General features: G+C 50.8%; 1 protein-coding gene across 1 annotated transcript; it reads right to left on the minus strand.

The window, feature by feature from the left end:
* Nucleotides 1-3,032: 3,032 nt before the first annotated feature.
* Nucleotides 3,033-4,053, minus strand: CUNH16orf91 (chromosome unknown C16orf91 homolog). Its single transcript, XM_003790896.3, has 2 exons — nucleotides 3,934-4,053; nucleotides 3,033-3,854 (listed from the first exon to the last, which is right to left on the minus strand). The coding sequence occupies exons 1-2, from the start codon at nucleotides 3,963-3,965 to the stop codon at nucleotides 3,470-3,472; spliced, it is 417 nt and encodes a 138-aa protein (XP_003790944.1). The 5' UTR covers nucleotides 3,966-4,053; the 3' UTR covers nucleotides 3,033-3,469.
* Between the last annotated feature and the right edge of the window lie 7,171 nt (nucleotides 4,054-11,224).

An 11,224-nucleotide genomic window follows, 5' to 3' on the forward strand; every position in this document is an offset into this window, starting at 1 on the left:
TCGCCCTCCGGGACACGCCCAGTGCCTGCAGAGTCCACCCGTGCCACCAGCCGCAGCAACCGAGGCCCGTTTGTCCTGGGGGTGGGGAAGGGGGACTCGCGACTGAAATCAGCTTGGGGTGGCTACCCTATGATGGACTCAGACTTACGAATTGTGTACTTTAAGTGAATGAATCGACTAATGTGTGAATTCTATCTCTGCGCTGCTGGAGTCAGGTGAGATGCGTGCACATGGTCACCACTGGCTGGAAAGAATAATGGGTCCTGACCTTTATTAGAAAATAACAGTGGTTCCTGCCTGTTGTCTCATCTACTCTGAAGCCGGATGATCACTTGAGCCCAGGAGTTTGAGGTTGCTGTGAGCTAGGCTGAGGCCACTGCACTCCGGCCTGGGCAACAGAGCAAGACCGTTTCTCAAACACAAAACAAACAAACAAAAAAAACCCCAAAACCATCACCAAAAAAATGACAACCAAACTCCCACTAAAAACATTTTAATACATTTGGTCCAAGATTTAAGTTATTTTTCTGAAATACTGAAAAAAATAACAAAAGTCACCACCTGCTGGCAACGTAATTCCTTCATACGTTCACCTCTTCTAAATGAATTAACATCTATAAGCATTACATTTAAATATTGAAATTAAGGCCAATGAGGTGACTCATGACAATCACTCTGGGAGGTAGGTAACCCTATCACTCTGGGAGGCAGAAGCAGGTGGATGACTTGAGTTGCTTGAGTGCAGGAGTTCAAGACCAGCCTGAGCAAGGGCTAAACCATCCCACATTGTGGCAGGTGCCTGTAATCCCAGCTACTCAGGAGGTTGAGGCAAAAGGATTGCTCAAGCCCAAGAGTTTGAGGTTGCTGTGAGGTGTGATGCCACCACACTCTACCCAAGGCAAGAGTGGGACTATCTCAAAAATTAATGAATAAATAATAAAATAAGAAAGTGTTGTTTTTTCCTTGGGTTTGAAAAATGTCCTTTAAAGGATGGGCTAGTACCAAACTTATGTAAAACATCACCAGGGATTTGTGAAATTAGGAGAATTTCACCTTTCTTGGGGAAAAAATACACAGCACTGCCAGAACCTTCCAAAATTGTTCATCCGCTTAGAAGTGACTGTTTAGTCCACCTTTCTTTTTTTTTTTTTTTTTTGAGACAGAGTTTTACTTTGTCACCCTCAGTAGAGTGCTGTGGCATCACAGTTCACAGCAACCTCAAACTTTGGGCTCAAGCAATTCTCTCGCCTCAGCCTCCCAAGTACTGGGATTACAGGCACCTGCCACAATGCCGGGCTATTTTTTAGAGATGGGATCTCATTCTGGCTCAGACTGGTCTCAAACCTATGAGCTCAAGGCAATCCACCAATTTGGCCTCCCAGAGTGCTAAGATATAGGTGTGAGCCACTGCACCCAGCCTCACCTCTTTTCTTGAAATATTTCTTTTTCCTTTGTAAACAATTTCCACCTCCTTTTGCCCCTAAATTTAAAATCTTAGGAATAAAATGATGTGGGGCAGTACCCGCAGCTCAGTGGGTAGGGGACCAGCCACATACACCCAGGCTGGTGGGTTCAAACCCAGCCTGGGCCAGCTAAGCAATGACAACTGCAACAAAAAAATCAGTGGGCATTGTGGTGGGCGCCTGTAGTCCTAGCTACTTGGGAGACTGAGACAAGAGAATCTCTTAAGCTCAAGAGTTTGAGGAGCGGCACCTGTGGCTCGAAAGGGTAAAGCGCTTCAATATTTAAAAGTAATGCTTATAGATGTTAATTCATTTAGAAGAGGTGAACATAAGAAGGAATCATGTTGCCAGCAGGTGGTGACTTTTGTTATTTTTTTTCAGTATTTCAGAAAAATAACTTAAATCTTGGACCAAATGTATTAAAATGTTTTTAATGGGAGTTTGGTTGTCATTGGTGGTGGTTTTGGGCGTTTGTTTTTGTTTTCTGTTTGTTTTGTGTTTGAGAAACGGTCTTGCTCTATTGCCCAGGCTGGAGTGCAGTCCTACCCACTGAGCTATGGCACCGCCTTTTTTTTTTTTTTTTGAGACAGTCTCACTTTGTCGACCTTGGTAAAGTGCTGTAGTATCATAGCTCACAGCAACCACAAACTCCTGGGCACAAGCAAACCTCTTGCCCCAGCCTCCCAAGTAGCTGGGACTACAGGCGCATGCCACAATGCCCAGCTACTTTTAGAGATGGCATCTTGCTCTTGCTCAGGGTGGTATCGCACTTTTTTACAAGCTGCTCTCATGTTTTCAGGTATACTATCCCACTTGTGCCTTTGAAAAAGCTCTATTTACATGTGCATGAAAATAACCTGGAAAGGTAAATCAGTGTTCACAGCAGTTACCCCTAGGTGGTGGTATTATCGGTGTTTGATTTTTTTTTTTACAGAGTCTCACGGTTGCCCTGGGTAGAGTGCCTTGGCCTCACAGCACACAGCAACCTCTAACTCTTGGGCTTAAGAGAGTCTCTTGCCTCAGCCTCCAGTACCTGGGACTACAGGCACCCGCCACAACACCCAGCTATTTTTTTGTTGCAGCTGTCATTGTTGTTTAGCAGGCCAGGGCCAGGGTGGAACCCGCCAGCCTCGGTGTATATAGCCACTGCTCTAATGACTGAGCTACGGGCACCACTAAACATGCTAAATTAAACCTTGCACCAGAAGCTAAAGTAAATAAAAGCTTCCTTTTATATATTTTGTATCTAATTCAGACTAAAGCAGGTTTTCCCTAACTAGTACATACAATAAAAAAATCATCTAGTGACCATAATTTGTGAAAAAAAAATACTTATCAGATGTATTCTACTCAGAAAATTGTTCCCTTACTAAATAAAAATAGTTTTACAGAAAGCTGAGAAAGTTCTTTATTTCTGGTGCCATTTGATGACGTATTCTGCAATTAACATTTACGTTTAAATTCTCCGTTCCCACTCTAGAAACAAAGGAAAAAGAAACTGAAAAAGGTGGACCTTGGTCTAGTAAAATACTCATTTTCTCAACTAGATGAAAAAAAGGGAATCGTCTCAGTTCTGTATTATAAAATTAAATTTATTTTCAGTGTGTAAAACATGAATAGATATTATTTACACACAACATAGTATATTACAAAATAACGGTTAACGCCTCTGCCAGTTATTCTGTCTCAGAAAGCAAACAAGTGTCACCAGTGCTCTGGAAACTTGATTAATGTTATACAAAGACATCACTAACCCAACAGCACACAATGCAAGTAAAACCTTTCCTATTAATCTTTTCCTACTAATCTTAAAAGTCTGTGGACGGTATCACTGGTCATCAAGAGCAGGTTCCGATTTGCTGACATTGTGCTCGGCCTTCAGGGATCAACACAGCCAAGGGCGCCGTACACCTTTTCAGTACCAAGGACGTACGCGTAACCAGGACCGTCACGGCCGAACGCGACATTGAATCTTAAGGGTGGTTGCCGGCTCCACTCCTGCTACCTCAGCGGGCACCCTGTGAAGTTCTTGCCCCGTAGGCAGCCTGAATCCTAGGTTCCTCGGAACGATCACTGGGCTCAGGCACTTCTTCTAACACTTGTCTCAACCACTGGTCTGTGCTGGTCTCCGGCCTCACATAGAACCAGATGACCAGAACCATAAGAGAGACACTCAAGGGAAGCACTTTCCACCACGGCCGCTGCTGTTCCTTTCCCAGGGACTGCTCTACCTTCCAGCGTAAAGGGACGGCTTTGCTGGAGGAAAACTGAATGGGGCGGTCAGGATCGTCCTCCTCCCCACTGGCTGCAGGTTGAGCCCGAGCCCGGCCACCGGGCGGCTGATGCAGGCTTCTGGAAGCCCAGACCACGAGCCTCAGTGCCCGGACGGACCTGGAAGACAAAGAGCAGTGAGCGCTCAGCCCGCCCGCCGGTAATCGTCCAAGGCCAGCCGCGCTCTCTGGTGGCTTACCAGACCGCTGGCGAACACAGGACACCACTCATTGCGATTTTCGGCTCCGCGGCGCGCCGCAGAGCGTCACTTCCGTCGCACGAAACCGGAATCCAGACTCCTTGGCAGGCCTCGGATCACGACTTCACAACGTGTGCCCAGTTGCGCAGCGGAAATTGCGCATCCTCCGGCGGGCTTTTCCGTCGCAAACTATTCCAGTAGCAAAACGAGGCGTGCCGGGAGATGTAGTTCTCCACCTTGTTCGAAGAGGATCGTGACCTCCGGGTGCTTCGGGGCCCTCCTTGAGTTGGCAGGAGAGCGACCCCGGTCCCGCTCAAAGAGCGTCTCGGCTAGCCAGGCCCGGCAGCAGATCGGTGTAGTCGGCCTTGCCCTGCCCAGCCATCGCCTGCCAGGGGCTGCTCCTCCCTGGACCTACTCGCCGCCGGGTCTGTTTTTCTTTGTAGCCAGAATTTTCAGCCCCGAAAAGACCTCATGTCCTGACCTAAGAGGCCCCTCTCCTCTGGAAAAGGACTCGGTCAGGGAGCTGTGTCTTGCGCCCTTCTCCCCAGCCGTCTGCGCCCTGAGGGACCGGCATCGCGAACGCGCGTGGCCGAGCCAGGTGGCTGGAGCCCTGACCTGACGTTCCGGCGGCGCGCACACGCTGCCCCTCAGAGTTTGCAGAGGGAACGGGGAGCCATCTCCTCCGACCGAAGCTGCAGTACGCTCCGGGGCGGGTCGGGGGACCTTCACGACCACTTCAGGAATCCGCGAGTCGTTCGCTCTTGGCTGGGAAGCTGCTTGGAGCCACTTGTCTTCAGGGCACAGCTGCCCTGGCTGTAACTGCAGACCGCATAGGGGCGTCGTACAGACATCACACAGTCCGTGGGGAGGTGGTTTGTGAAAATTACATGCACGTCTGAACTAGAACCTGTGATTTAGGAACGTTCCATCTTCAGAATCAGCCGTACTAAGTATTATGTGTAGTCTATACCAAATAAAAGCTATAATGCTTCACAGAAAACACAAACCAGACACAAATGATGTACCACAGAGTGGGCTAATGTGCTGTGTTGTGTTCTTGCTCGATCACAAAAAATTATTTCCCCCCTTCCGTGTGTCATGGGGCAAACAATTTCAAATCCCAGAAACCTTGAGGTCCTTTCTCCTCAGGTAGAGTTCAGGTACTTTTGTTTTGTTCCAAAACAAAACAAAACAGTGGGGGCTGGGGTGCCTAAGGGGAGAAGTCTAGACAAGGAGGTGACTTCTTGAGGCATCTAGAGGTAATGAGGCATTTCTGGGAGTTGTGGGGTCCTTGCCTCACTCCCACAGGGCACACCCAAAGGGGCAGTGTCTTTAGCTGCAAACAGCACTGTTAGAGCCAGGAGCACCCTGAAGCAACAGCAAGCCTCCTCACGAAGCCTTGACAAGGAGCACCCTGAAGCAACAGGACACCCTAAAGACAGAAGGTTCACCTCCAGCTACTTGCAGACCCATCTTCTTGTGAGGAAGGCAGGAGGGCCTTTGCAGTAAGATTGAACTTAGTCTTCCCCACTTGAAGCTGTCCTTTACAAAATCAATAAAGGGCCGCAGGGAACTATAGTAGGGAGAAATACATATATATGAGTTCTAACAATTAAGTCCTCGAACTTATCCTAGAAAAAGTCCTACATACCTCATTGCTGAGTATCACTATGGTCACCTTCCAAGTACTCCCTGTGGAAAGCTGTGCACCGATGCCAGCATGTAGTCCGCCCTTCCAAGCATTTTTGGAACTTTCTAGAATGACCATCAGAGCTATTGTCTTAGAGCACACCAAAATATGCAAAAATAATGAATGCCATTCATGGAGACATGGCCACATGTTGACATGAATACAGCTGTTGGAGGCACTGACATACTAAGGTCAAGAAACCTTACCAAGTTGATTGTACAGTGCTACCAATGTAAGTACGTGATGGCAAGTTCAAGAACTTAATTATCAGACCTTGCACCCAGTTGCAAGATTGGGTGGAAGCTTGAAAACTCAAACTTTTGGCTTTCCCACTGGTGGCAGGAGGAGCTTCTTTCTCCCCAGGATGGGCCTGGCTAAGCTCAATCTTTTGATTCTGACCTGGTTTTGTTCCACAGCTGCCATCCAGGAGGTGACTAGGACCTGGGCCTGTGTGCCACATATGTGGCTGGTGGTCTTGGATGAGCCTCTTACCTTAAGCCAGAATGTGTTCTGGGGACACCACAAAATAGCCCCTAACCCTAACCCCCCAGAATAGCCTGCAGTGTTCCCACCATCTATGGTTGGCCTCTCTGCTCTGGAACATCCCTCCCACACCTGCTTCCCAGGAAAGGACCATACTTGGGATCAGTTTGGGGCCCCCAGGAGCTCTCTTGGCACCAAGGCACAGAAGGTTGACTGGAGGAGTTCTGAGCTCAGGAAACTTGGACGTCCCCCCACCCTGAAGACCTAGTCCAGGACTGTTCTCAGAGCTGCTGTGTTAACAGGTGCACCTGTGTGCCCAGATCCTCCTCACCACACCACACCCCACCAGTTCCACTCTAGAACTCCCCCTGCAGGGACCTGGGGATACCCCCAGTGCATAGGTTGGAAGCATGGTGGGGGAGGATGGGCCAGGATCCTCCTGGTATGTAGTAGGAGGCTTCCTGGAGGAGGTGGTGATCAGAGGGCCCCAACACTTTCATGTAGCTGGGCACAAGCTTCTGCAGAACAGAGTGGGAGCAGAGCTGGAGGTGGGGTGGGCTGAGGCTTCACCTGGGGTTTTCCAAGTTCAGAGGGGCCATTAACCTATCTCTGTCTAGATGACTGTCTTGGACTGGGGATACCTCAGCTGTGTCATCTGTAAAATGGACATCCCACCCATTTCAGCTGCTGTGAGGACCAGAAGATTCTGTGCTGGACAGTGTTCTCCAAATTTGTGTCCCCTTGGAACAAACAGACATGACCTTATCTGGAAATAGGGGTGTGAGTAGTTAAGATGAGGTTGTATTGGACTGAGGTGGATCCCAAGTATAATGACCAATGTCCTTATATATATATATATATTTTTTTTTTTTTTTGAGACAAGAGCCTCACTATGTTGACCTCAGTAGAGTTTCATGATATCACAGCTCACAGAAACCTCAAACTCTTGGGCTTAAGCGATTCTCTTGCCTCAGCCTCCCAAGTAGCTGGGACTACAGACACCCACCCACCACAACACCCAACTGTTTTTTGGTTGTAGTCATCATTGTTGTTTGGCAGGCCCAGGCTGGATTGGAACCCACCAGCTCTAGTGTATGTGGCTGGCACCCTAGCCACTTGAGCTACAGGTGTCAAGCCCAGTGTCTTTTTTTTTTTTCTTTGAAACAGTCTCACTTTCTTGCCCCTGGTAGAGTGCTGTGGCGCCACACCTCACAGCAACCTCAAACTCCTGGGCTTAATGGATCCCCTTACCTCAGCCTTCTAAGTAGCTGGGAGGCCAGTGTCCTTATAAGATGGGGAGAGGACACAAGGAATAGGCCATGACACAACAGAAGCAGAGAGTGGGGTGATGCTTCTGGCATCATCTCCAGACAGAACAGGTGTGAGGCCTGGAACAGGGTCTCCTGGAACTGTTTGGGAGCGGGGGGCACCCTACTGACACCTTGATTTCAGACTTCTGGCCTCCAGAAATGTGAGAAAATAAATTTGTGTTGTTTTAGGTCACTAGTTTGTCATAGTTTGTTACAGATGCCCTATCGTAGAACCCCCTGCTTCCTGGCAGTGTCTGACCCAGGGCAAAGTCTTGCTCCTTTGAGTCTCTGTGTTGTGTATCTTGGTCCCTATGGCCTTTGGCTGGAGGATGCAGATGTCCCCCAAATGCTGTGATTGACTGACCTGCTGGTGCCTCAAAGCCTCCCCCACAGCCAGATGCACTGGGTCACCTGTGTCTCAGGCTCTCCCTACCCTGGCCCACCCCATCTCATCCCAAGCCCTGCCCCCACCTCCCAGGATGTAAACCAACACCTCAGCTTCCTTATCTCAAAGCACACAGAGAAATTTCACGGGAGGCCTAATGTCCCACTAATGGGGCTGTGGCCCTCGTGCAGGTAATTTATTGCAGTGCCACTTGAGAGCTGACATATTGGCGCTATTGATTTTCCCCAGGTGCATGGGGACAGGCAGGCCTGCCCCACTGAGCCTGATGACAGGGGCGGGGCTGGTGGAGGTGGTGGGCTGGGCTGGAAAGTATCTCTCCGTTGGGTGGCAATGTCCTCTCCCTGGATTCCTGGCCTCTGGCCCTCAGCCCATCCTCTAATCTTGACTCTATTGCTGCACTGCTTCTTCAAAACTCCTGTCTACTCCGTTTGTCCTCACTCCAGGATTTCCCATCCCAGGCTAGGGTTTTCTCCTTGGTCTTGTCAGCAGAGAAAAACATCAGGAAGATACCAGTACAAGTAGAACTGGGTCCTCCTACCACTGGCACTGGTGTGCACTGCGCACTGGGGTATTTGTGGGACCCAAAGCCCCTGTCATGGCCCCAGCCCTGCTGACTGAGGAAAAAGGTGTGTCTGGGGACATAAACCCAGGACCCTGTGAAGGGATCTTTGGGGTGGGGCCAGGTTGCATATACCCTGGCTTGGGAAGCAGGTCCCCGGTGCTGGGATTTTCTCTCCAGCACCAGCAGGCAGAGCTGCGGCCAGGCTCTAGGACCCATGGCTGGTGAGGCCCAGTCTTCCCATGAGCTTCCAGATATACTGAGACTAAGGCTACAGCTGAGTGGCTGAAAGCCCCACATGCTTATTGCATAGCTCCGGAGGCAAGAGGTCCAAGGTGGATTCTCTGGCCTGAGCTGCAGGTATCCTCAGGCCGCATGGAGTCTGCAAAAGAAAGTCTGTTCCTTGTGCTTCTGGCCTACATGGGCTTCTGCATCTCTTGGCTAGGGCCCCTCCTCCACCTCCAAGGCTGCAGTGTCACCCAGGCTCAGACTCTGGCCCTCCTACCTCCCTCCTGTGAGGACACTTGTGATGACATAAGGCCACCTGGACCACCCACAATAACCTCCCACCTCAAGGTCTGCTTACACCTGTGGGGTCCCTTTGCCATGTAAGTTTCCAGGAATGTTTTCCGGGTACAGGTGTCCCATTCAGCTGACCATGGGGGCTCCCAGCTCTGCAGAGGCTGCACCCCCACCACTGCACTCCCAGCTCTGCAGAGGCTGCACCAACCACCACTTTCACATAACCCCTCCTCTTGTTACATACGTAGGACCTTCTCTAGAGCAGGGCGCCATCTCTCCTCCTCATCCTGGGTGCCCAGGCCGTGGCCCGCACAAACCAAGCTAAGCCAGCCACCCCCAGTGCCCACAGCCTTGGTGTGGCACCTCCTGCCTCCTGAGCTGATCAGGGTGGGAGTCAGGAATGCAAATATCCTCTGGCCTGGGCCCCACAGTGCCCCTGCTCCCCCTAGCTGGCCTAACTCCTGCTTGGGGCAGGCCAGTCCTATCCACATGGAGCAGCAGAAGGCACTGCAGCCACAGCCTACCTCCCTGGGTCCTGGCAGATCAGGGAGAGCACACGTAGGGGCCACCCCAGCCTCTAAACCCCTGGGCTGGGAGGAGGATGGGGCTGCATCTAATCTGAGGGGCCAGTGGAGATTGATGCAGGGCCACCCCACCACCATGGTCTGTACCAGGTATATTTGGATTCTGGAGTCTCAGCACAGATCCTTGATTGAGCCTAAGGTCAGTCTTTGGGGATAAAGGTCTCCACCTAACTAGGCTCTTAGGATGGAGCATGGCCAGATGCACCTCAGTAGGACATGGGTTCACCTGGGATGTGGACTCACCTGGGACATGGGCTAAGTTTGCTGCCCATAAGGAGCAGTAATGGGCAGCCATATGGGTATGGTGTGCTGATGCTATCTCTGTCTCTACTCTCTGCAGGTGGCCCTGCCCCTTGCCAAGAGACATAGGTGACTTTCCAGAATGACTTGTGGAGGTCACTGGCCCAGCCTTGTGAGGGTCTCACTCTTGGGGTTGAGCTTTGCATTTCCCTGTCACTCCCCAAAGCCAAGGGTTCTGCCAACAGCCCCTGAGCACCGAGTGGCTGCATAGGTCCCCTATATCTCCAAGATCTTCGGCCTGCCTGGTGCCTAAGAAATGACTGGCAGCCACTGGCGAGAAAGAACTGCCAGGTCCACAGATGCAGGTGGGGGCTGGGGCTGTGTCCAAATCCCACACCTGTTGGCTGTCATTGGGTGCACCTGGGGGATGGCACCTGGGCTGAGGGCAAAGAGCAGGTGTGAGCCAACTGGGGTCCACACCCTCCAGGACCACTGGATAGGTGAAGATCTAGGAGCTAGGGGCTTGAGACAGTGAGTGTCTGGCGTTCTTCCAGCCACTGCCACGCAGGCTATACCAGCGGAGGCCACATCTAGTGAATGCTGAGGTAGGGCCACAGTCATACATGCAGGGCTGAAGAGTGTCCTGCAAGATTCACGTCTGCTTGGAAGCTCAGATGTGGTCTTGTCTGAAAATAGGGTCACTACAGATGTAATTAGTTAAACTGAGGTCATACTGAATCAGGGTGGGCCCAGATTCAATGAGGAGTGTCCCTATAGGAAGGAGAGGACACACACTGGGGGGCCATGTGGAGGCAGCAGCAGACACTGGAGCAATCCAAGGGCGAAGGCCTCTACAGATTGGGCAAGAGTCAGGGAAAGACTGCCCCTGGAGCCGCTGGAAGGAATTGGGTTGAATGACACTTTGGCTGGGACTTCTGGCTTCAGAACTGTGTAAGAGTAAATTTCTGTCTGCAGTAATTGGTTACACAGCCGAGGAAAGCTGGCGCAGACCACAGGGTAGATAGGCTGGTCCCACCCAGGAGGAGTCAGTGGAGTGGGCAGGAATGCTGAGCCTCCTGAGGTGCTTCTGGGGTATGCATCAGGCAAGTTCCATGGGGGGCAGTGGGAGAGGTGGCTGTAGCCAGAGGAAGGAAGGGATGGGCCATCTCAGCCCGGCCCCTGGAAGAAGCAAAGGGTTTGGCTGGTCTGATGGTAGAGGGTTATCAGAACTGTTAACATTAGTGTCACTGGGGCGGTGACTGTGGCTCAAAGGAGTAGGGCACCAGCCTCATATGCCGGAGGTGGCGGGTTCAAACCCAGACCCGGTCAAAAAAAAAACTGCAAAAAAAAAAAAAAGACATTAGTGTCACTGAGGGTGGTATACAACTGCCCCACTGCTAAATTTGACTGGGTTTAAAAAAAAAGTTTATCATAAGGACACTTAATTTACAATCGCCAAAATGTGGAAACAACCTAAATGCCCACCAATCTAGGAAT

Source organism: Otolemur garnettii, unplaced genomic scaffold, assembly GCF_000181295.1.
Source record: "Otolemur garnettii isolate 467f Iridium unplaced genomic scaffold, OtoGar3 scaffold00044, whole genome shotgun sequence".
Lineage (NCBI taxonomy): Eukaryota > Metazoa > Chordata > Mammalia > Primates > Galagidae > Otolemur > Otolemur garnettii.